This window comes from Anas acuta, chromosome 1, assembly GCF_963932015.1.
Source record: "Anas acuta chromosome 1, bAnaAcu1.1, whole genome shotgun sequence".
NCBI classification, from domain to species: Eukaryota; Metazoa; Chordata; class Aves; order Anseriformes; family Anatidae; genus Anas; species Anas acuta.
Genome location: NC_088979.1, coordinates 187,235,080 through 187,261,324, shown reverse-complemented (window position 1 = coordinate 187,261,324; position 26,245 = coordinate 187,235,080). Strand labels below are relative to the sequence as shown.

At 38.6% G+C, this 26,245-nt stretch overlaps 1 protein-coding gene across 6 annotated transcripts in view; it reads left to right on the top strand.

Annotated features, from left to right (window-relative positions):
• TAFA5 (TAFA chemokine like family member 5) overlaps nt 1-26,245 on the top strand; it is a 437,226-nt gene that overhangs the window by 328,502 nt on the left and 82,479 nt on the right. For all 6 annotated transcript variants that reach the window (XR_011092064.1, XR_011092063.1, XR_011092065.1 and 3 more), the window contains one exon: nt 25,111-25,238. Coding sequence is in view for 2 of the 6 variants with exons in the window: in XM_068669699.1 (XP_068525800.1) it covers nt 25,111-25,238 (128 nt within the window). In the remaining 4 variants the exon portion in view is untranslated. The remainder of the gene's footprint in view (nt 1-25,110; nt 25,239-26,245) is intronic.

The following is a 26,245-nucleotide window of genomic DNA, read 5'->3' as shown; positions in this document are numbered from 1 at the left end:
TACCGAATAAACTCAATGAACTCTCCTCTCTGGTTATTGGTACGATATTCACCAAGTCTCAAAATTACAAGTCCAGGAACAGCTAGAAAGAATTCATTGGAGTGGAGGTTGAGCTTGGTTATTTTTGCCTGGTAATCTAATGACACCTTGGAGCAAATAATGGAGGCAAACCAGAACATTGTGAAATTAAGTTTTTATGCAACTGATTAAGTGGGGAAAAAAAAAAAAGTGATTAATTACTAGGTCCATTTAAGTAATGGTAAATGGAGGATCCCATTAAATGGCTGTATTTCTGATGGATAAGTATCCTCTAATCTGTACTGCCTTGTATTTTTTGTCCTTAACTCAGAAGATAATTCATGGTATCGGTGAATGATAAACAAACTAAAGGGAAATAAAAAAGTTTCAACGTCCACCATAGTTATAATCACAGAATCACACAGAATCACAGAATTGAATGGGTTGGAAGGGACCTCGAAAGATTATCGGGTCCAACCCCCCTGACAAAGCAGGTTCCTCAGAGCAGGCTGCCCAGGCAGGCGTCCGGACAGGCCTTGAATATCTCCAGAGAAAGAGACTCCACAACATCCCTGGGCAGCCTGTTCCAGTGCTATATCACCCTCATCATGAAGAAGTTCTTTTTTTACATGTTGGTGCTCTATCTTGTGGCCATTACCCCTTGTCCAGTTCCCACAAACCACTGAAAAGAGGTTGGCCAAACCCCTCTGTCTTCCACACCTCAGTTATTTATATACATTGATGAGATCCCCTCTCAGTCTTCTTTTCTCCAGGCTGAACAGACCCAGGTCTCTCAGCCTTTCCTCATAGGGAAGATGCTTCAGGCCCCGTATCATCTTTGTGGCCCTCCGCTGGACTCTTTCCAGGAGATCCCTGTCTTTTTTGTATTGGGGAGCCCAGAACTGGACACAGTACTCCAGGTGAGGCCTGACCAGGGCAGAGGAGAGGGGGAGGATCACCTCCCTTGACCTGCTGGCCACGCTCCTTTTAATGCATGCCAGGATCCCATTAGCCCTCTTGGCCACGAGGGCACACTGCTGGCTCATGGTCAACCTGTCGTCCACCAGGACCCCCCAGATCCTTCTCAGAGCTCCTCTCCAGCCGGTCGTCCCCCAGCCTGTACTGATACATGTGGTTGTTCCTTCCCAGGTGCAGGACTCTACACTTGCTCTTATTAAACCTCATTTGATTTCTTCCTGCCCATCTTTCCAGCCTGTTCAGGTCTTGCCGAATGGCAGCACAGCCTTCTGGTGTGTCAGCCACTCCTCCCAGCTTTGTGTCATCAGTGTACTTGCTGAGGGCAGACACTATTCCCTCATCAAAGTCATTGATGAAGATGTTGAACAAGACCAGACCCAGCACCAACCCCTGGGGAACACCGCTAGTCACAGGTCTCCAGCCGGACTCTGTGCCACTGATCATCACCCTCTGAGCTCGGCCAGTCAGCCAGTTCTCAATCCACCTTATTGTCCACTCATCTATCCCACACTTTCTCAGCTTTGCTTCAGCCATCTTGCTGTGCTACGTCATTTCTTTACGTGATCCCCGTGATGACATTTCATGCTGAAATACCTGTTTTCATTGCTACTGCAAGCCCTTAAGGTGACCCCAGTTGAAGCATATAACAATGGAAGATTTTCATTTGTCACAGACACCCCAAGGTGCTATTGCTGTGATTTCAACACAGGCTTTTCAGAACTTGCCCCTCTTATAGCCCCCTACACACTCTACCTGTCCCACACGCTCTACCTGTCCCATTTCTGTAAATACCTGATTTGCCAGTGCCTATTGGCAAACAAAGATGGGTAGCACCACGCAGTGGGTCCACAGGACATCTAACACATGAATCAAATAAGGACAATTTTTTATCAGCTTTTTTCTACTGTATCTTGTAACATCCTTGGTGAGTGCTGCTGGCTGTCCAAAAGTTGGACTGCAGGACTGTCTGGCTTCTGCTTGCCAGTAGCAGGAGCCAAGGTTGTGTAGGCACCACGTGCATCTGTTTTCTGTAGCTGCCAAAGAACAAGATGATGCCATGGGAAATAGCAAACATACTGTGATGACCTTGTTATGCATGCTGACATGGGTGTTTGCTAGACAGATTTGAGTTGCCTTGGAAACCCCCATTCCAGCTCTCAACCTACAATGTCAGGGCAAGAACCCAAGCATACACTGGCATTTATAGAAGCTAAGCTAAGCATTTGTAGAAGTGCTGGAAGGTGTGAGGTTGTGCTATTCTTAGTGGTCATTATGGGCATTTGTTATAGCTGTGGCTTTAGTTGTGGCTGCAAATGCAGTGCTTTTCCTGTGGAGTCTCAGGTGGTGTACCATAGAGTATTGGGCTCTTACAACTTAAGATTTTTACTACATCCTGACTGAAAAGATAAACTACAAGTGAAGTCACAAGGACACGGAGGAATGATCTGGAAGTATAACGATATGGGATCTGCTGCATTGCACTGAATGATTCCATCTCTATGAACTCAAGCAGCTCTAGGAATCCACTTCTAAGAATGGGGTAATCCATGGTGGTGGTTTTACCCATCTGGGCAGCTCAGCTACACCACAGCTGCTCTCTCACTACCCCTCTTCAAAGAAAAAGGGGGAGACAATACAATAAAAAGGGCTCAAGGGTTGAGATAAGGACAGGGAGATCACTCAATAATCATCACAGGGAAAACAGACTCAGCATATGAAGTGTAAAGAAATTTGTTACCTATTACTAACAAGCTAGAGAGGTGAGAAAAATACACTAAAAATGCCTTCCTCCCAGTCCAACCTCTTCTACCTCCTCCCCCCAAGCAGTGCAGGAGAATGGGGGAATGAGGGTTGCAGAAAGTCTATAGCACTTCGTCTCCACAGCTCCTTCATGGTCACTCCCTGCTCCAACATGGGGTCCCTCCCACAGGATGCCATCCTTCCTGAACTGATCCTGCTTGAGCTTCCCACAGAGCTGCTCCAATATGGGTCTGTCCCACAGGGTCCATCTATCAGGAGCAAACTACTCCAACCTGGGTCCCCCATGGGTGACAGCTCCTGCGTGGGCTTCTCTCCACAGGCTGCAGCTCCAGCCCAGGGCCTGCTCCTGCAGGGGCTCTGCATGGGCCGCAGCCTCCTCCAGGCCACATCCACCTGCTCTACCCGGTGCTCCTCCACGGGCTACAGCATGGAGATCTGCTCCATGCGGGAACCATGGGCTGCAGGGGAACAGCCTGCTCCACCAGGGCCCTCTCCATAGGCTGCAGGGGAACTGCTGCTGCATGCCTGGAGCACCTCCTGCCCTCCTTCTACACTGACCTTGTTTTCCACAGAACTGTGGAAAGTATTTCTCACTATTCTCCCTCACAGCTGCTGTTCTGCAGCTTTTTTTTTTTTTTTTCTCTTTCTTAAATCCACTCTCATAGAGGTGCAAACGATATCACTTATTGATTTGGTTTAGGCCAGTGGTGGGTTCTTTTGGAGCTGGCCGAAACTGGCCCTTATCAGACACGAAGGAGCTTCTGTATTCTGACAGAAGCCACCCCTCCAGCCTCCCACCACCAAAACCTTGCTATGTGAAGCCAGTACATCCAGAAAGTATGCAGCAGAGATTGATGTAAAGACTACCCAGACCAAGTTTTTTGAAATATACATAGTGTTTCAAAGGCCAGGACTGTGACTGATAAGGAAATCTGCCCATGAACACTGTGGAGCTATTGTGAGATAGTAGAGTATATGTAGCCAAATGAACCCTATCTTTTAATATGTCATGGTGGGTTGAACCTGGCCAGTAACTAAGCACCCACCGGCTGCTAGTTCACTGCTCCCTGTACCACCACAGCAAAGATGGGGAGAGACTGGAAAACCAAAAGGAAGAAAAACTTGGGGGTTGAGAGAAAAGCAGTTTACTAAGATAAGGAAATAATAAAATAATAAAAGCAAGTTATTCAAAGGCGATCACTCACCACCTCCCACAAGCAGACTGATGCCCAATCAGCATGGCTACCTTGCAAAACTCTCCTAGTTTTTATTGTGGAGCATAATATTATATTGCATGGAACATCCTTTTAGTCAATTTGCATCAGCTGTTCTGTCTGACTACCCTCCCAGCCCCCTGCCCACACCCAGCCTACTCTACTCACTTTGGGGACAGTGAGGGACTTGACAGCATGGTGCTGTGCAAGCACTGCTTAGCAAGAGCCAAAACACTGTTTTGTTATCAACACAATTTTGCTAACAAATCTCAAGCACAGCATCATATGGGCTGCTATGAAGAAAATTAACTCCAATCTAGCCAGATCCAGTACATATGTTGAAATAAAAGATGCAGAGAACGGACAGTGCTCATAAAAGTGGAAATCTTATTGAAAACAGCCTACAAAAGCTAATGCTGCCATTGGGTGAATATTGCACAAATATATATTGCTACACATTTGGGTTGGGGGCAGGTTTTATTAAGACTAGTATGTCCAGTTCTGATGCTCACAATTCAAGGAAGATATGTAAAAAATTGGAGAGAGTTTAGAGAACAGTCTTGATGGTGATAAAAGAAACATGCCTTGCAGTAGGAGTCTCCAGGAGCTGTTTGTACTAATCAAGACATTGATTAAAAGTTAAGAAAACCAGAAATCTCCTGAGACCTTTTCCAGTCCTAGCTCTTCAAAACAGAGTTAAAGGAACTAATGCAGTGTCTTCAATTAAATAAATAAATAAACAAACAAAATTACAATATTTTTCTAACAGTGACCATTGTTAGGACAAGTCACCAAAGTTGTGGTTTGAAAATGTTAAACTCAGGATTTTCTCTTTGCGTTTCCAAAACAGTTCTCTTGTTCCAGTATACCTACTGATATCTGTGATGGGTAGTGTAATGAATTCAGGGAATTCCTCTGGGTGTAATTGTACAGGAGGTCAGAATATAGCGTTTACAATGGATCTCACTGGTCTTACAGTCTGTCATCCATAAAACAAATCAGCAGCTCCTGTGTTCTCATTTCATATTTTTTGACTCAACTTGTAATGCTTTTATATTTCCTTTAACTAAAAGTATTTTCATTTTTCTTTCATTCTTAACCTGATTAAGTTCACATATTTTAATAATATTGATTATTTATACAGCTTTGTACACAACTGATTTCTGTTTTATTTGCTGTATTAAGATCAGCTGCTGCAGTCAGAACATGAACTGCAGGTTTTGCATTTTCTCTCAAGTAACAGATTATTTTTTTTCTAATGTCAGAGAATAGCTATAATTTTGTTATTTGTGATATAAATGAAGTCAACTCAATCTGAAATTAGTAATATTTATAAAAGGAATGTTTATAAAAAGCAAGTAAACAGCACTGAGGGCACGCGAGTCTATGCTCTACCAACACTCACACACGAACATCAAACTTTCTAAATATACAGAACATTGCTTTTACATACTAAACCCGAGTACAACTACACATATGTACAATCACAAAAGGTATCAAAAAATCCTTTAAGTTCCATGACTTAACAGTCTCCATTTTCCATTCCTTTTGAACAATATGTCTTGCTTTAAGTTGTCAAGCAACTCGGCCTTCGGGCCTTATGTATCCTAATCTTCTCGCATCGAAGAAAAACATATCCATCTCCTTTTCCAGGCCAATAGGGCCTGGGTCAAAAGGCACGCCCAGGTCACCAGGGGGCGTAACAGCAAAAGCCTTCGATGGCTGTAGCAGCAGGGGGGCCGATGGCGTACCAGTCGGAGCAGTAAAGGAGCCCGCAGCTCCCTCACTATCTGGCAAGCTACACGTTTCTGACTGTGGTCCCACATGGCTCTTTAAGGCCTCAGAGACTGCTCGCCAGGTGCTGAGCAATCCCGCCGCTACCTTGTCGTTTTTAGTAGCTCAGTCCCATACCCTAACCTCAATTTGGTCCCATATTTCAGGATCATAAACTGTCTGATTGTTAATAAGGAGAATAAGCTGTAGGGTTACCAGGACAGCCTTTGTTTCTAAGGACGTATGATTCCCCATAATGCGCAACTGCTTACCAGCGAGGGGCAGTTGTGCGCGCAGGTCTGCTTCTCTCAGCTTGAGCTTCTCTCCAGCTCTGGTGCGCCTGTTTCCAGCGACTTCCAGTACGAGCTTCTTTGAGCAGTTTGCTGAGTTTGGCCGAACCTATCTTCATGAGGCGATCAGTGTGCCTGTTCCCGTCCTAGTCTCCATTCTGCTAGTCTGTTCCTTTTCATTCCTTCTTTCTATTTCTTTATCGACGACATAACTTCATCATTTTGCTTTTTTTTTTTTTTTTTTTTTTAAATCTTGAGGACAGGTTCCCCTCTTATACCCTTCTCCCCACAGTAGTCCTTTTCAAAAACAACTTTTCATTGGTCAAACAACTTTGCATATAACAGCAACAGCAAACACCCAGCAACTTCCATGCCTTAATGGCTGGAGAACAAGTAACCCGAGACTGCATGGCATCTTCTGAATCACCCTCCTTTGTTCCCTCTAAACTCTTTTACATTCCTGATGGCCTCATCGTTAAGAGTTTGATGTTACCATCAACCATGGGGCTTGCCGACCCCCATGGCCATACTCCCACATCTCCCCCTTCTTTATTAATATCAACCATCTTCTTGACACAAGTTATTATGCCATGATATTGTATAAACTGACTTTAGGATAGAATAAATCTTGTGGTTAAAAATTAATGAGAACAAATAGATGACATCTTGCTATCTGTCGACCTTCTGTTATGTTGAAGCATCTTGTTAATTGAAACATCCCGTTATCTGTCGACCCTCAGTCAGGCTGAGCCTTGAGATAGCTTGAACCAACTCAGCATTTCTACAGGTTGGAAAACAACTGATTCATCCTACCTGGCATTTTTAAGCAAAAGGTGAAAAGTGCATCACGAGGAAAACCTACGGTCTTCCTCCCAAAGATCACTGCCCACGTCCCGAAGACCCCGGCCCACAATTCTTGGAAGGCTTTGCGCAAGCGCAAAGACTGATAAGCTAATTAGCTTTTTAAGCGAGAGTAGGCGGGTTTAGGTAATGAATATGTATAGGCGTTGATAGAATATTCATCGTTTTGCTGTATAAATATGAGATGGTTTGTTACTTCGGACATGCACGATAGGTGGAAAGATCCCCCGTGCATCCAGCGCTGCAATAAAGAATATACCACTTAAGGAAATTTCGGCTTTGATCTTTAAATCAGCCATATATCACAATTGTATGATATTTTCATGTGTATGTATAAACATAAAATCTTAATGAATGAAAAATCTCAATACTTATTAAACTGAAGCAGTTCTGGATTTAGAAGTTATGGAAACAGGTTTCTTTTGTTCAGTGGGATTTTCCTGGTTTATACCAGTTGAAAAAAAAAAAAAAAAAACACAAATACTCTTTTTATTGATAATTATAGCCATTAAATTGTGTCTTGTTCTAGTAGCTTGCTAGAAGAAATCACAAGGGATATAAAAGCACAGATCTTAAAAACTGTTGTGGGAAGTTCAGAATTATACTTCAGTGATTCTTACTATGGTTTAGTCATTATGAATTGCATTTCTGCTTAGTCTTCTATGTTAAATCACACGTAGTAAAAATGTGAACAGATTTTTGCTAACCAGGGCTTATTTTTATCCACTGTAATATTTAGACACTTATCTTTAAATTAAAATTCAACTCTCACTTTCCTTCTTCCAGGTTAGTCTTGGCCCAATGTTTTAATTAGTCAGTTTTACAATGAGAGTTTCTTTATTTAGTTAACTGAGTTAAGGCCTTAGCTAATTGTTGTTATCTTTGACTGACTCATGAAACCTGAAGTGCTTGAAAAGGCTTCCAGTGATATGTGTCTTTGGCAACAACCTCTTTGCAAGACAAGCAGACAGACCTGTCTTTCAGTGCTTATGTAGTCTGCACAGGAAATGTTGTCATGTGTAAATTTCACTCCACATCTTAAAGAAACGTGGTGATATAGCCAGTATTATCATCAGAGTACCGAGAAGATGTACTCTGTTCCAGGCCTCAGCTTCACAAGTACGTTTCTTGCCTTCACAAAATGGGAAAAATATGGGATTAAAAGCAAAAGGGCATACTAAAGAATGAGTGTGTTCCCAGTCTTCCAGTGGGGAGGCAGAATGTCCCATTGTGTCTTCTTTAAAAACAAATTAATTAATTAATAAATAGAAATTTTAAAAGTTTGTTAAGGAAGTTACTACCTGCTAAATAAGGTGGTAGACCACCACCACCCTCATTGTGGTAAAGACACTGTAATAACAACCCATTATGAAGCTGGTTGTTTTCATCTAGAATTTTATGATTTTATTTTCATGTTTCCAGCGTTAATGCTTTTCTTCGTTAGAATACACATGCTTTAGTTTTTAAAATTGACCAATATTAAGAGTAGCACCACAGAACCTGATGACAGCAGTCACATTCTTTCTCCTGAAGAAATTAATTCAAATAGAATAGTTTGTGCTGACAGAGTTTTAGATGCCTGAAACCAGGGGTATGTTTAGGAATTTCAAGAGACAGATGTGATTTCTTTCACAATTTGAGAGTTTCTTTGGGAACTGATATGGTTGAAAGGACAGATGTTTAGAGAAGTGTCTCGAAGTTAATATAATTAAATGTATTTATTTACAAGAGTGGGCAGGAATGAGAGTGCATCAGGCAGCCTCATTTGGCATGTGGCTGTGCTAAGTAAAGCAGTCAATGGCCTTAGATTGAAATAAATTTTCAAAGAGCTAAAGACAAGACATAACACAGGATCTTCTACTTTAAGTACAGGATTTTTTTTTCATTGACTTGCTTTTCCCAACATAAACCTATCTGCATTCAGAAAAACAAACAGAACAAAATAAGCAAACAAAAAAAATCCCAGACAAAACATTCACTGCCTACTTTTTGCCTTGGGGAGTGGAAGAGAGTGCACAAGACAGACGTGAGCCACATTGCTCAAGCCCTGCTGAGAGACATTCAGGTGCTGTACCTCTGAGTGCTGTGTGAGAAGCTGAACGAAGCAGACTAATGTATTAGCAAATCAGGCTTATTTGTGGATGATTTCATATTTGGTGGGGGAGAATAATGTGATATAGGTATGGCATACCTCTTCTCAAGCAAGCAGTACTATCTGTGAATAGAAATCCTTCCAGATTCTAGCATACAGCAATTTTATTTTATTTTCATTAGGCGCGGAAAGATAGATAGTACAGATGATTTACATAATATATAGAGGAAAGTGAGGTACAAAAAATTACAGAAAATTTTGTGTTCTATCAGCTTCCTGAGTGTTATGTTCACATTTTTGTGAAGCGTTAATGGCAAACACAGTAGTTAATTGTGTATACAGGCCTGATGCTGAATTATATCTTAGACAAAAGAATAAATGATTTATGTGATTATTTTTTTCTGTCCTTATTTTTTTCTGTTATAAATGTGTGATGCAAATGTGTTCTGTGTTCCTATGGAAAAAAAAAAAAAAGTACTTTTGATAAAAAAGTACTGTTGATAGTTTATCAACATATCAAAAAAAAAAGTACTTTTTTTTTTCCCTCAGTTTGGCAGTTCAAAATCCTTAAGAAAAGAGACACTTTTAAATACAAATGCATGAACATTTTTAATGCTATCAATTTAGGTCTATTATGACAAATTCTCCTTGGTTTTATGGCTTATGGTATACCTCAGGGGATCAACAGAAAAGTTAATTGTTCCTTAGAGATGTACATTTTCCACCCCTTGCCCCTCAATCAACAGCTTGCAAAGCAGTAACAGAATATGCAAAGAAACAAAACTGAGGATTTAAAATGATGTCTTCTTGGAAAGCTAGTTCATACAAAAATAAAGGCTGAAGTGTATGGCTCAAACATCCCTCCAGCTACTTGCAGAGACAGGACTTTAGACTAGACTGATTCAGATCTGGTCCAGTTTCTGTGCTGCTTAGCCTTTGCCTTTGTTATTCTGGGTCTGTTAATCAACACATTAAGAGCATCAACCAAGACTCTATCCATGTTTTGACCAATTGGTAAGGAAAAGCTTAGCAGCATTCTGTTCTGTGCTTGTTTATTCAGTGTGAAATAAAGGCACACAAGAGCTTTTGAGGGGTAGTTTCTTTTCTGTGTCTTGTTTACCCAGTGTGTGTTGTGCTGGAGTGAACTGGGGGTAAAACCAGACAATGTTACAATTATCAAGTTTATCAACATGTCACAGAGCTGTGAAGTTCAGGCAGGTGGAAATATTGTAACTATATTATAATGAAGATCTTTTTTGTCCAGTTAGATTTTCTTGTCAATCCTATGTCTTTATATTACTTCAATATTTCTCAAAATTGCTTATATGCCATTATTCCAAACAGCTTTGTGTTATGTGGTTGCTGACCAGCTCTCCACTACTCACAGTTTTACCATGTGGAATTGCCTTTAAGTTATTATATGGAGGAAGAATAAAACTTTATTTATTTATTTTTGGCTGTATGTGTGTCTTGGTCCTTAATTAATATTACTATAGCATCTACAGCATTCTGTAAAGGAACGGGCTTACCTCATGGGGTACCTCAGTGTTGTTATTAGTGCCAATGCAGAAACTTGTAGTTCTGGCAACAAAATCCACCAGCTCACAGTGTGATGGAGCTGCAAGCTTTCCCTCCTTCCCACCTGCTGCTCCATGTTAGCAATATTTTTAGGAATCCCAAGGGTAATCAGTCCTTTCTGTGTTTTGTCAGTTATGACAAAGCTCAAAGTGTTTTCCCTGTCCTTTACAGCAAGAAAGAAATTGAGAAAAACTTTCAGTGGAAGCAGTTTGCAGTTTCCACACAAAATCCTGCATCTGGTTGTTAATATGCAATTCCTGATAGTGTGAACTCCTGCCGAGGTTAGAGATGAGAAAGATCTCTTAGGTCACCTATTCCTCCCCTCAGTTGTACATACAGTAGATTCACATAAGGCACAGTCATGTCCCATCTGCACTGAAAGAGAGCTTTCTTTTCACATAGCAGGAGTGCTTCACTGGTACTGGAAAGAAGAGAAAAGACCTTTTTCCTGTAAAGGGTGTGTGAGATGAAGTTGTAGCACGTTAACATAAAAGGTTCTTTGTTAATTGCTATTGTGCTAATGGTGCTTTGAATATGAACGTTTTATAAGCAAGGAACAGGCAATGATTCAGATGAGCAGTGCCACAAAGAAAACTTAAGCAGGACTGGAAGTGAAAGAAAGCCTTTGGCATTCGGCAGTCTGGTTTTGAATGGATTTGAATAGATTGAGAAGATTCAAGTAGTCAAGAGCATACATATAATAAGTACACTACTGAAACTGCATTGTCAACAACAAATTAGAAAAAAATACACATTCATATCACAAGAGAAAATCGTGAAAGATTTGCTGGCTTTATTATTATTATTATTATTATTATTATTATTATTATTATTATTATTATTATTATTATTATTATTATTATTATTATTATTCTTTCTTTCATTGTATATGTGTGTATGTAGCCTTGTCACAAGTGAAAGAAGGGTGAGGCATACATTTTCAGCAAGCTGAAGTCTTTGCTTGTTCATCTCATAGAAAACTCCAATCTCCATAATATCTATTATATATGCTTTCATGAAATAATTCTCCTTTACCTTGAATATTTCACAGCTGTTGAACTTGGAAATCTTTGTAGGATATGATTAAAAATGGTTATGTTAGCCAAGCATGAATAGCCAAAAATTAGGAATTTGAAGATTATTCTAGGGTAAAGAACATATTGATAATGGCATGACATATGAATAACTGTCTGTTTACTAACAAAATTTACCTAGCTCTGCTCTTGAACAAAGAGGAAGAAAAAAGCCTCTGCGACCATTTTCCTCACAAAGCTGATGCACTCACTAGCCCTCTCATTGGGTGTAAATTACATGCCGTGAATTTTACAGACAGGGATACACAATCCACCTTTAAACAAACTTGCTTAGACATATAAAAGTAGCAAATAATGTATATTGATGAGAAATAAGGTTTACAGTGGATTTAAAAAGAGGAGTTAGTGGACAATGGCTAGTATGTTATAGAGTCACTGTTTAACTTTCCAGCAACTGAGCTTTGCAAGTAGGCTCTAAACATTTGAATACAGGTGAAGTGATGTAAGTGTTTTATTTTGTTTTATTTTCTGAACCCAATAGTGGAAAGTGTGCACAATATTGTACAAGTTAATAAAAATGATTTATGCTTTTCCCATACAACTACAACGTTTAGACAGGATGTTCTGCTGACTAGAGATAAAACATTTTCATAAAAACAGTGACAGCAACTTTTATTACTAATACAGCACATGCATAGATACCTGCATATTTAATGCATATATAATTATGCATATGTGGGTAATTAAAGGAACAATTTTTGAGCTACTGTGTGAAAGTATAGACGATTTCTGGAATTTCTATTAAAAGAATTCTTGAAGATGATTTCATTTTGGTATGTTTAAAATGTTGAGACTATGTGAACGCTTATATAGTTCAGTATAGTACTTAAGAGAGGCATAGAGAACTAGCAGTAATGGTCTCTTAATCTGCAAGGGGCCATTTCCAAGCTGCAGACTCAGTCAAGCAGCACTTTGTTGAGAGGAACCCTCAAGAAACCCATTGCAAGTTTTGCCTGAGTCAGGACTGCAAACTTAGTACTCTTGGTATAGTTAGGCAATATTTCCAATAAGACTTCCCCATTGCTCCTGTAAAGCAAGAGTTTGTTGAGAAAGCTCTTTTTCAGACAGTTACTATTAAAAGAAAACAATGAAATTCCTGCAGGTGGAGTAATCTAACTTGCTTTCATCAGCATTTTTAAAAGGTAAGATTGCAGATACTGAAACAAGCAAAGTTTGTGGGTTTTGAAACTCTTAGTTGTGTCAAGTGTTGAAGTTGTTTATTTTACTTAATATGCTTTTCAATGTAAAAGAAAACAATAGCAAGAGATTTAAATTTTAAGGAATTAGCTTTTAGGAACACCTAGTGTTTTTTTAGGCTTACGGTCTTATTAAAGCTGACAGCAGACCACTCAATTGTTTAGTAAGGGAAGGTCAGTATACTCTTATGAGAGTTAAATAGGAGACCCATAGAAATCATCCTAAAGTCTATAAAACTAAGGAATTTTGCTTTTACTATTGATTTTTATAAGCTGCCTTAAGAGTTTGTAGAACAGTGGGTATTTTCTGAAAATCAGTACTGGATGTCTTCATAAAAGATATGATGTACTTCAACCAGAAATTGTCAAAATTATTATAGAAAAATTAGTGGATTAAATTTCATACCCTTCATAAAGCTGGAGATCAGATTATATTAGTATAATTCTTTGCTTCAGTCCCTAAAAATCTACAACCCATCACATTTCCTGAAAAGGAGCACAATACAAAAGGTAGTTTTAGTGGTCTTGGTCATATTTTTAACAACTGATTAAGGAGATGTTGGGGAGGCAAGGACAATCCCCAGACAAGGACTGTATATTTCAAAACAAGACACTGGAACTCATGATAAAGAAGCAGCAGACAGACAGAGAAACAAATGTAAGGACTATAAATCTCGAACCTGGACATTGGAATTCATTATAAAGATACAACAAACGGAAGAATTAGCAACAACCAGCTCTTGCAATTAAGAAACATGCCAACTCAGCAGATTCCTGACCAAAGTTGAAAAGTACACTGTGAGGAAGACTCGGGATCTTCCTCCCAATGACCCCTGCCCACAATTCATGGCAGGCTCTACGCAGGCGCAAGGTGACAAAAGACTAATTAGCATGAGAAGTTATAAACCAGAAAAATCCCACTGAACAAAATAAACCTGTTTCCATAAATTCTAAATCCAGAACTGCTTCAGTTTAATAAGTATTGAGATTTTTCATTCATTTAGGTTTTATGTTTATACATATACATGAAAATATCATACAGTTGCGATAGATGGCATAATACTTTGTGTCAAGAAGATGGTTGATATTAATAAAGAAGGGGGAGATGTGGGAGTATGGCCATGGGGGTCGGCAAGCCCCATGGTTGATGGTAACATCAAACTCTTAACGATGAGGCCATCAGGAATGTAAAAGAGTTTAGAGGGAACAAAGGAGGGTGATTCAGAAGATGCCATGCAGTCTCGGGTTACTTGTTCTCCAGCCATTAAGGCATGGAAGTTGCTGGGTGTTTGCTGTTGCTGTTATATGCAAAGTTGTTTGACCAATGAAAAGTTGTTTTTGAAAAGGACTACTGTGGGGAGAAGGGTATAAGAGGGGAACCTGTCCTCAAGATTTAAAAAAAAAAAAAAAAAAAAAATGATGAAGTTATGTCGTCGATAAAGAAATAGAAAGAAGGAATGAAAAGGAACAGACTAGCAGAATGGAGACTAGGACGGGAACAGGCACACTGATCGCCTCATGAAGATAGGTTCGGCCAAACTCAGCAAACTGCTCAAAGAAGCTCGTACTGGAAGTCGCTGGAAACAGGCGCACCAGAGCTGGAGAGAAGCTCAAGCTGAGAGAAGCAGACCTGCGCGCACAACTGCCCCTCGCTGGTAAGCAGTTGCGCATTATGGGGAATCATACGTCCTTAGAAACAAAGGCTGTCCTGGTAACCCTACAGCTTATTCTCCTTATTAACAATCAGACAGTTTATGATCCTGAAATATGGGACCAAATTGAGGTTAGGGTATGGGACTGAGCTACTAAAAACGACAAGGTAGCGGCGGGATTGCTCAGCACCTGGCGAGCAGTCTCTGAGGCCTTAAAGAGCCATGTGGGACCACAGTCAGAAACGTGTAGCTTGCCAGATAGTGAGGGAGCTGCGGGCTCCTTTACTGCTCCGACTGGTACGCCATCGGCCCCCCTGCTGCTACAGCCATCGAAGGCTTTTGCTGTTACGCCCCCTGGTGACCTGGGCGTGCCTTTTGACCCAGGCCCTATTGGCCTGGAAAAGGAGATGGATATGTTTTTCTTCGATGCGAGAAGATTAGGATACATAAGGCCCGAAGGCCGAGTTGCTTGACAACTTAAAGCAAGACATATTGTTCAAAAGGAATGGAAAATGGAGACTGTTAAGTCATGGAACTTAAAGGATTTTTTGATACCTTTTGTGATTGTACATATGTGTAGTTGTACTCGGGTTTAGTATGTAAAAGCAATGTTCTGTATATTTAGAAAGTTTGATGTTCGTGTGTGAGTGTTGGTAGAGCATAGACTCGCGTGCCCTCAGTGCTGTTTACTTGCTTTTTATAAACATTCCTTTTATAAATATTACTAATTTCACATTGAGTTGAGACTTCATTTATAACCCAAAAATAAATAAATAAATAAAAATACATTAAAAGTAGAAAAATATAAGACTGACATTTGTCCTTTTTTTTTTTTTTTAATTTTTACTTAATGCTGAGAATTTTGCTACATTTGGAGAATAGTCATTACAGAAACTAAGTACAAAAGAGTGGAAAAGTATTTAAGCTTCAAATTATGTAAATCTTTAGTAAGGAACTGCAATATTTTATACAATTATGAACAGCTACATAAATAAATAAATAAATAAAAGTCAAGTGGCTTCATCTGTCAGGCAGAAATGTTATGCACAGTTGTGATGTCAGGTGGTCATTTCATTTGATAAGATTTGGGACTGACCATACAGTCAACATGTTATAAACATCCTTCTGTGACACTGTTTCCCACGGAGAGTATACCAGTGAAGTGCATGTTATATGAATTACAATTTATGCTGTATTTTAGGAAGAATTTCTTTACTGAAAGGGCTGTTAGGCATTGGAACAGGCTGCCCAGGGAGGTGGTGGAGTCACCATCCCTGGAAGTCTTCAAAAGACGTTTAGATGTAGAGCTTAGGGATATGGTTTAGTGGGGACTGTTAGTGTTAGGTCAGAGGTTGGACTCGATGATCTTGAGGTCTCTTCCAACCTAGAAATTCTGTGATTCTGTGATTTGCTCTCCTGCTGGTCAAACACTGGCAGAAAGAAGTCATGAGAAAAAGCCATTTTCCAAGCCATCTAAAGGTCAACATTACAGTTCACTTTGGGAAGTTTCTTGGGGTACTGACAAAGTAATATTATAAAAACAATTTTCAAAAGTAACACAACTAGATATATTTTTTGTATCCTCACTATGAAAGTGATAACTATTTAATCATCTTCCTCCCTTTTCGTTTTCACCTGTTTTGCTCATTTTATTAGTTTATTTTTTCTTATTTTTCATTCAGGTACCGTTGATTTGCAAAGAATACTCGGAGTATCTAGTGGTGGAATAGGGGAAAATCATGGGGGACATGGGATATGCGCAGCCTTGTTGCTGAGTTTTCTTTTCTAATACTTTTAATTGTTCACACAGAGGCAGCTGTTAGTCTCCTTCTGTGGTAGTCATTGAGCTTTTTTTAATTCAAATAGCTTGCATGTTCTGTTCTTGCATATGTGACAAAAGGAGGGCAGAGTTTCCCACTGCTGTGGTTGTTGACAAAGGAAGCCTTCAGAACAGCTGCATTATTATTGCTTTCAGTGCAAAATAAAATGTCACCACCATGTCACAGCAGAAGTGTACATGCTGACACTGGACTTGGAAAGTACCAAAAGCAATGAGGGCCAGAGGAGAACCACTCTGCTAAATGTCTCGCTTTCAAAATACACATGGAGAACAAGTAAAGTTCAAAGAAATCTCTTTAAAGGATTAAATAGTAACTAATTTCTGTACTTAAGCACATGGAGTTTCACATTCTCTTTCTCACTTCTTTGTCCATTCAAAAGATAAAGTGTCAAATTAAGAGATTTTATTTATTTTATTTTATTTTATTTTATTTTATTTTATTTTATTTTATTTTATTTTATTTTATTTTATTTTATTTTATTTTATTTTTCTTACTGACCATGTGCAGTGTTCACTGAACGTAAGTAGTAAACCTGGATACATGATTTGCTGTGCAGCTTGAATCCCAAAAAGGACATTGATTCTCGGCTGTCATTTCAGCATGTTTCTCTTTCCTGAGAGCACAGAATCAGATATTCTGCAGCTGCCCCTGAGCACCAGGGGTGCTCATGACAATCTGCCTAGTTCTTTTACATTCTTCTTTTAACCACAGTGAATTTAGTTTTCCACTGCTCATATCGGGAGGATTGAAACTGGTGTACTTGAGAGGGACAAAAAAATAAAATAAAAAAATAAAATCAATTCTATTCTTTAGCCTTCACTTACCCATGTTGTCTTCCAACTGTCTTCACTGAACATGTTGCTGCATGGGTTTTTGACCTTGTCCAACTGCCTCAGTAGCTACTACATATAGATGGACTTTGTCCCGTGCTATTCTCTTTTACCTTCCTTTCTTGTCTTATTCTTTGTTTTCTATTATCTGTTTTCTTGTTACTTTCCATTATATTACTCCCTTGTCTCTGCCCTTTGCTGTTGTCTTCAGATCCTCTTCTTTGGGTCTGAAATTGCTGTCCCCATCCAGTTAAATTTGCTGTTTTCAGTGTGCTGGCAGCAAAGTGAAATGTGCTGAAAAGCTAATCTCTGAAGGGTTCTTTGCTGGCATATCACAGATCAGATTTTTAGTAAATTTTACTTTGCTTCCAGCACACTAATTGAATACAGCAGAGCAGAACAGCAGGGGACAGCAACAGAAGACACAGAGTCCTGACAAAGGCTTTCTCTAGGGGTAGGTGTTCAATTAGCATCTCTTATTAGATGGCAAATGCTAACTACCCACAGACAATGAAGTGCTAGATCATTTACAGATTGAAAAGTTGTGAATATGTACATCTTTGGGCATTCAGGCAAGTTCTGAATTGGCCTAAAATTGTGGGGCAGGCTGCCTATTGAAAACATTGGCCTTGTGATACATAGTTAGAAAACAGCAGTTTAGAAGAGGCTAGTAACACTTGTAATATGTCTCCAGAAAACTCTAACATGTATATTTTTTCTGCATTTATTATTTAGCATGACTCTCAGAATGCTTGCTGTGACCCTGCAAGACTTGGCAAATGATACTGCATTTTTTTTCTGTTTCTAACAGTTAGATTGTTTTATAAGCAGTTGAAAAAGATGTGTTATATTTGCTGTACTGCTTTTCCATGCGAACAATTGTAGTAATTGCCAGAGAAAGGCCAAGAGGTTGAGAACGAATGCAGAGATATACTACAGTCTCAAATGAGCACAATTATAAACAGAAGAAAATTGGCCCTTGAAAGTTTAAATTGAAACAGACATAAATTGACTGTGAAACTGATTTGTAGGGCAGTTTCCATTTTAGGATAGTGCTTCAGTCATACAGGTATTTGAACATCTGGATGAAGATCAATCTGAGATATCTATCACTAGATCACTGAATCACGTACTTTTAGGACTTTCAAAGAACTGAAGAGAGATGTCACATAAATACATGCTTGTTTATTCACTACAGAAGGTTAGATATCTTTTGTTCCTGTGCATTTACTCTTATTATATTTATTTTCATAGTGCGGGTATTTATTTATTGATTGGTGTATCATAATGAGGAAGTTCTGTTATTGGGAGACACCAACAGGAAAGAAGACAAGAGCTGTTGAATTTCATTAGAGTGCTTGCAGAATCTTGTTTAATTGTATTTTTTGTTTGTTTGTTTTGTTTTCATCCTCTGTCTAGTGTTCTGGGGATTTAATATGTATTAATAGCCATTTCTAATTTGTTGCAATATCTTTGAAGTTTATTATTCTTAAGTTGTCAGTATGTATTTATTTGAAATAATTTTATGAAGATTCAGCAAAACATTAGGTACCTTCATAAAATTAAACAGATGCCAGGATGCCTTGCTGAATGCAGTAGTTTTGAAATTAAACCTGTGCTGCTGTGGTTTATGGAGGTTGCTAGGTATTCACACAGCTTCATCCACCTCTTATGCCACAGCTGAATTCCTAGGGATTATGCCTCTAACTAGCAGGAGTGTCCCTTAGGCAGTGCTAGTTTGGGATGACACCGATGAGTGCGTAATTCGGAGATCATCTCCTGCTCCTCCCCAAAATACATTGCTCGTGGTGCAGTTTCCATTAAACCAAATCTGTCATCCTTTCATCTATATGGAACATGTCAATATTGAAGGTTTCTCCTTAACTATGGGGATACAATAAGATTTCTCCCTTACTGCAGCAATGATTGGGGTGAGCTGCACAAAGAGCCTCTGCCCTGTCATTCAGTTTTCTACTTTTCATCTCGTTACCTGTTGTCAATTTGCAGCTTCTTGGTAGCCTGCAGGAGAACATTTTTTTTCCATGTATTTCTCAAGCTCCCTCCCAGTCTTGACAGCAAGTGCAAAATGACAAAATGGGTGTCTAGACATTGCTATATTGCTGTTCTTAGAACTGAATAGTCTTTGGTTTAGATGTCCTATAAATAATTGAGATGAGCTAACTCTGTGAATTAACACTGCTTCCAGTGTTTTAAGTGGAGTAGAATAACTGCTGTAAAAGGTATCCAAGCTTTGTGATGTTTCCTTGTTGTATAGTAAAATAGATTAATGTTTGGGACTTATACACTACTACAGTCAAATTGCTGCACTAAAGACAGTTCATGATTGCAATGTCTTGTTAAAGAACTCCGATTCAGCTTGTGTTTCTGATGGACTCTTCTGCTGCTGCAATCTAACTGATAAATAATTTTAAAAGCCTATTACTTTCATAAAATTATTTTCTGGTTAATTTCTCATATATATGTATTAAATGGGACGAAGAAAGGTCTCTGGACAAACAACCACTATGTTTTGCTTTTAGCACTGCAAAAAATTTTTTTGTGACCTTGGGCAAGTCAATTAACTTATGTAAAAATAGGGATAATTAACATAATTTAGCAGTCCTAGGTAAAACTAGCTAAACAAAAGAAGTTCTGCAAAGTTTTTTGGTAGGTAGATATTCTGTATGTACTGAATCAGGCAGAGGACAGAAATGGTTGGAGGAAAGTTAAAATAGTAAAGGAGGCAGATTACAGCTGAATAAAATGGAAGAAGAAATAGGAAAAACATGAGGTAAAGAGAATATGGATGTAGTGAGATGTGAGGTGTGAGATGATGGAACCATTTGGGATCAGCTGGAGGTGATCAATAATAGTAGGCATAGATTCTCTTTAAAGGGGGAAAGGGATCACTAGGATAAATATAAAGCTACATCTAAACTAATGAATCCCCAATGGCATTCCTGAACTTTGTGAATCAGCTATGGTGATGAGCTTTCTTCAAAGTTTAAGGAAAACAACAATGAAATAATGTATGAAAATCAAAAAGGAAATATTTTCTCCAATGCATACTTTACATTTTGCATTAAGTACAAGAAGTCGTCACTGAAAAAAATACTGTGAAGTAAATATCATTTTGTAAGAATTACAGGCAATCTAAGTCATCATTTAAGAAGCACGTTTAGAAACTCTGTATTCCACTTGGGCTTGGGAGAAATCTTCCTGCTCTCCGTTACACAGAATCTTCCATTTGCTACCTCAGGCACCTGGAACTGACTGACTTCTACCATGATTTTCATTATGATTTGTAAATATTCAATTCACACACCACTTTTCATGCCTAGGACCATGGTATATCCCAAACTCATATTATCAGTATCTAAATGCTGTTTTAACCAACATTCTTATTCAATGAAAAAATAATACACTTTTTTATTTTTATTATTATTTCCAAGTTCATTCACCAACATTTTTTTAAAATCTTTTACAATCTGACATTGTTAATCTAACCTATTTTACACAGCTGTAAGTTTTTGCATTTACTGCCACTATTCAAATTTATCTCACTTTCTGCTATAACAAAACTTAATGATTTTCTGTTGTGAGATTCAGTGGAGATGCAGCCATCAATAACTATATGAATGTGGAATGAATGTGTGAAAAGAATCTATAGAAAATAAATCTGTTTTTCCATAGAAAAGTATATATATGATGTTAAACTAGGTGAGAAGCTTAGAGACAAAACATGTCTAATTGCAATATTTAGCAGAAAATCATCCATGGTGTTCTGGAACACTTCTCAGTTTTTGGATGGAGCTTTTATTATTATCATTTTATATTTATTTTTTTAACAGCTCCATTGGAAATCCATTGTGAAATGTTTTATTTAACAGAATGTTTAAGAACATTTTAGTGGGTAGCTTGGCATCACGTTGGTATCACCTCTGTCTGCCTGGCACGTCAGACCTGTTTGTATGAGAAGCCCTTGGATAGGCCCCATTTGTTCTCCAGTTCAAATGGCATTACCCAGGAAACTAATTCTACCATGTGCTGAGCACCGTCAGTTCCTATTAACTTCAGCTTAAGTGAAAGGGCACAGCCCTTCTTAGGAGATGCAAAGCAGTGTCAGATCAGATTCTTAAGATGAAATTCAGTTCTTTGCAGAAAGCTTGCACAAAGCCTATGTATCATTTAAGTGCCACTTAATTCTTTATAATAGAGGTTGGAGTGGGTTTGAAGAGTGTGATAGGCTTTTTGCTGTCTGTCTGCAGAAGGCTGAATTTCACCCCCAGTGAATATACACAGTAAAAATGCAACTATACTGCCTCAGGAAATACATTGTATTCCTTTGCTTCGAGTAGTGTAACTCATTTCAAATTACTGAAAGAAATTCTTGATATTGTGCTGATAAAATGGTTGTATGCTTTGCTCCCTGCATTATATATTTAGTTTCACTGTGACACTCTGCTATAGTGGGCAAAGTGAAAAGTAAAAATTCAAAAATAGACATAATCCCACAGATATGGATATAGCCTCTGATGTGGCTGCACGTGCTTAACAGAACTGTATGTCTGTATAAACTTCAACTGGCCCACCAGGCTTACTTTTGGCAAATGGCCCATAAAACAAGGCCTGTTAAGACAGGAATATGAATCCACATGTGTTATATGAAATTGTCATATGAATTGTCTGGAAGGTTTTACATAAAACTAACCCTGTTATGGAGGAAGGCACCTGCTGGATTAAACTGTACCAGGGAATTGCAGAGACTTGAGGGGGGGAGGGATAAGAGAGAGTAAAATGCGTCATCTTGGAAAGAGCAGTATAGGAGGGACATGAAGATTTGTAAGAGGGGAGAGATCCTGGGAAGCAGACAGTGCCGGCGGTGTGGGTCAGAACACCAGGGCTGCAGCACTGGAGGCAGCCCTGGAGCTAGAGCACTTTAGACCATGTGAGCTGATTATTTAAAAAAAAATAATAATAATAAATTATATAGATGCATAAGCTAGTCTTAAGATATGTTTTAGATTTTATGTTCTGTAAAATTCTCTGGGTATGTTTTAAATTTGTGTAGATATAGCCAATACCCAGAGCAATGGCTTCATGTATTTGTGATATTACAGATAGCTGCATTCTAAGATAGCAAGCAAGCAAGTATCAAGAGTAATCCACAGAGGAAAGAAAGATATTTTTGAAGAATAGTTCAAATTATGTTTCCAGGAAAACCTCCCACCTGAGATAGCAGAGGCAATCTAATATAAATATTTTGAGTTTAACTGACTATTCAGTCTTTTACTGAGCCTTCATATTGTTGAGACATTGATAGAAATAGCCATTTCAATATGTGAATCACAAAATATATAAATGCAAATGGGTGAGGTTAGTTGTTGACATTTTACTAAGGTTTTCCTGTCAAGTCTGCAACTGAATGCACACTCAGTAACGATGCATTCAGGAAGAATGTCGCTATTGTCTGTTACATAGGAGATGTTAGCCTTGAAAACTGATACAATCCACTTCGCAACAGAGCAGTACCTATGAACCCCAAGTACAATATGATTTTATACATATATAATATTATGTATATATATATATATGTATATTATATATACATATATATTATGTTTCATAAAAACTTAGTGGATCTGCTTCAAAAAAAATTGTGGTTATGAAAATTGTTTGGGAATCATTCCTCTGGTGATATATAATACCTAATGAACAGAGCAAATTCCTATGTAGATGTTTGGGAGTTAAAGTAGTTTTTATAATGAAAATCTTAATATGAGTTTCAGATTGAGCTTCCACTGAAAGAAACCAGTGTTCATTATATTGCTAGAGCTTACCAACAATTGTACCGGAACTGAGGACACAAGTTGTTTCATGTCAAAATATTGGAAAGGATTTTATTAGAAGACTTTAAATTACAGTTCTATTTCTTGCTATGATCTAGCAGCATTGGGAATTGTATTCTTAAATAGTTCCAGACAGAGGAAGTCAGGAGGGTAAGTTGGCTGAATCACATGTTCAGGTGAGCACAAAGAGCTGCCACTGCCACCGGGTATGTGCCTGCTTTTAAGCTCCTTGAACCTGACATTAATTTGAAACACCAGAAGCTTCATGTACACTTCTTTCCCCTGTAGCTCTCTTTTTGTTTGGCTTGTGATTTTTGAAGATTCATTGCATGACTCTGAGAATAGTGTCACATGTGAACGTAGAAGAGAACATGATCTGTGTCCTTATATGTGGAATTTGTTCTCTCATTGAATCCTGAAACACACTTATATGTACAAGTTGAGGTGGCAAAGCTTTTTCATAGCCTAGTCTAATATTGTCAAGATGATCTCTGAAGGAAATGAAGACCATTTTCTGTGGATTACAAACCTTACAGTCTGAGTAAAAAATAGATTGTTTTGGGAGCCTTACCTAATTTAGCATGAACATATGGCACAATGCAAGAAATTCTGTGTCTGTATATGCATTTTATAAAAAGTATCCCAAACTAACACTCCACCATACAATTTTGCCTCCAGGGATAGAGTGAAAGAATTATAAAATGTTTGATATTAGTAATATTAATTCTAAAATATTAATGCTCCCAGAATGAACCCAGATACTACAGAGCTGAACTCAGATGCTGTAGTATTATAACCCAGAAATAAGTTTACAGGAATTAAACCTACTGTTCTACCTGGCTTGGAAAAAAAAATAAAAAAATAAAAAAATCTCACTACAGTTGTTCCACATCCACTTTAATGCAGTCAGAGCTCTCTTGTTCCATGACTACTTGCTATGTGACCTTCAGGATATTTTGCACAGCCAGCTTAGTTGAGACAATAAGCACTAACAGCACACAAAGCGCGCAACCCAGCATCTTTCAGATAGTTAGGGACATTCACCTTTCTGACTAGACCTCCTTTCCCCTGTAGTAATAGGGTAATAAGTTGTTCAATTCTTTTCCCTCTGCTTATTGTCTCCTTCCCCATGATTTCCTCACCTTTGCTTCCCTGAGCATAGAATCAGAGAATGGATTCCTGAGTTGGAAGTAACCTACAAGGATCATTGAGTCCAACTCCTGGCTCCACACAGGACCACCCAAAAGTCAAAAATCAGACCCTATGTCTAAAAGCATTGTCCAAATGCTTCTTGAGCTCCAGCAGGCTCAGTGCTGTGCCCACTGCCCTGGGCAGCCTGTTCCAGTGCCCGACCACCCAGTGGGTGAAGAATCTTTCCCTAATACCCAGCCTGACCCTCCCCTGTTCCAGCTCCATGCTGCTCCCTCAGGTCCTGTCGCTGTCCCCAGAGAGCAGAGCTCAGCACCCGTCCCTCCACCCCCCTCACGAAGGAGATGCCATGAGGCCTCCCCTCAGCCTGCTGTCACATCCTGCTTATGTTCCTAGTGCCCACCTCTAACTTTGCCTACCAGTGTGAGTATTGCAGAGTTTCACAGCTGCTGCCATTATGTTGACCTCTGTAACTGATTATTGCATTTCTCTCTACACTCTCTCTCATGTCTATTCTCTCTGTAAGCTCTTCAGAATAAGAAGTATCAGGTTTATACAGTGTATAACACAATGGATACCAGCATGGGTCATGTTTAGGCTACCTTATATAATGATTACTTAGAATAATAAGGCTCCAGTGGTTAGCATTCCAGACACTATTTCAATGACTGTAAGAAGCATGGAATTAAAAAGTTAGCTAACTTCTGTGTTATTTTTATGTAGAACAGGGCTATATTTCGTTTGTTATTGTTGTTTTTTAAGTTTTATTTTTATAATGAAATTAGTTGGCACAGCAGGTGCAAATAATTTTGTGAATCATAACCTATGGCAGCATTATTAGATTATGAAAATAGACAACTCTAATGAGAAAGTGCTTAGAGATAAGTGAAATGTGAACTCTCCTGCAAACCTCTTTTTATTTTTTTCTGTTCAGCACGAATTATCAAAACAAAACAGTGGTGTGAAATGCTTCCATGTTTAGAAGGAGAAGGCTGTGATTTGCTAATCAATAAATCAGGCTGGACCTGTACACAACCAGGAGGTCGGATAAAGACAACCACGGTAAGTCACTTCTTTTTTCTGTATTTCCTTAGTTTCTTTTCCACTGTGGTTTACTGAAAAAGAGTGAGTTTTCTAATTGTTTTTTCAGTACAGATAAGTAAGGTCTGGTGCCTTATAATTAATCTATGAGTCCAAGTGTGCTTATTGCAATGCATAGCAATGTTACCACAAAGAAAGTAAAAATGTGTAATGCCTACAAGAGTGGAAATTATTCAAGGTTTTCTTAAAGGGGACCAGTGGTTTAACACGTGTTCAGACTGAAAACAGTGTCTTACTCCTGCATTGTATGAGATTTTTCTTATGCTAAGGAAGTGTAAAATACAAAACTGAACACATGATCTAGCAGGGCAAAAAGAAAGCTTTCACTAGGAAATGGGGAGGAAATGTTTTTGCTATTCCTACCATACTGGAAAAGCAAGTTGCACAGATAGATCTTTAGTTTTCAACGAGAGAACTGGTGAGACCTATAGAAGACCTAGTAGAAGAACTCTCATATTTTTAGCTTCATTTTGATCCCAGTTTATTGATAGAAACCTCAAATCTTTGATTTGGTATCTTGGCAGATGCACTTGTAGTGAATTTGAGCATGTATATGGCAGTGATAGTTTCTAGGACCTGTAATATATCAAACATTTCTAGAAAATATACTCAAATGCCAATAATTTCCTAACTTCAGAAATGGAAAAAAATCTTGAGAAGTATAACAGAGATATTGCATATACTCAGATAGCTTGCTAGACCTCTTGACATGATTTTTCCCCTATAATCTTTTTTAGATTTACAGGGAGCTTGAGTGTAATTTAAATAAGGGCAATTGCAAGAATATTTTGTCTTAAAAGTACTTATTAATGAGGACTAAATTAAGGCCCATCATTCCCTGCACAATTTCTCTGTCTGAGGAGGAGACAGACAGCAGTACAAAGCCTTTTAGAGCTTTAGAATATCTATATTTTAGAAAATTATATTTTTTTTTCTCTTTTATAAAAAGACTGAATATTTGATAAGAC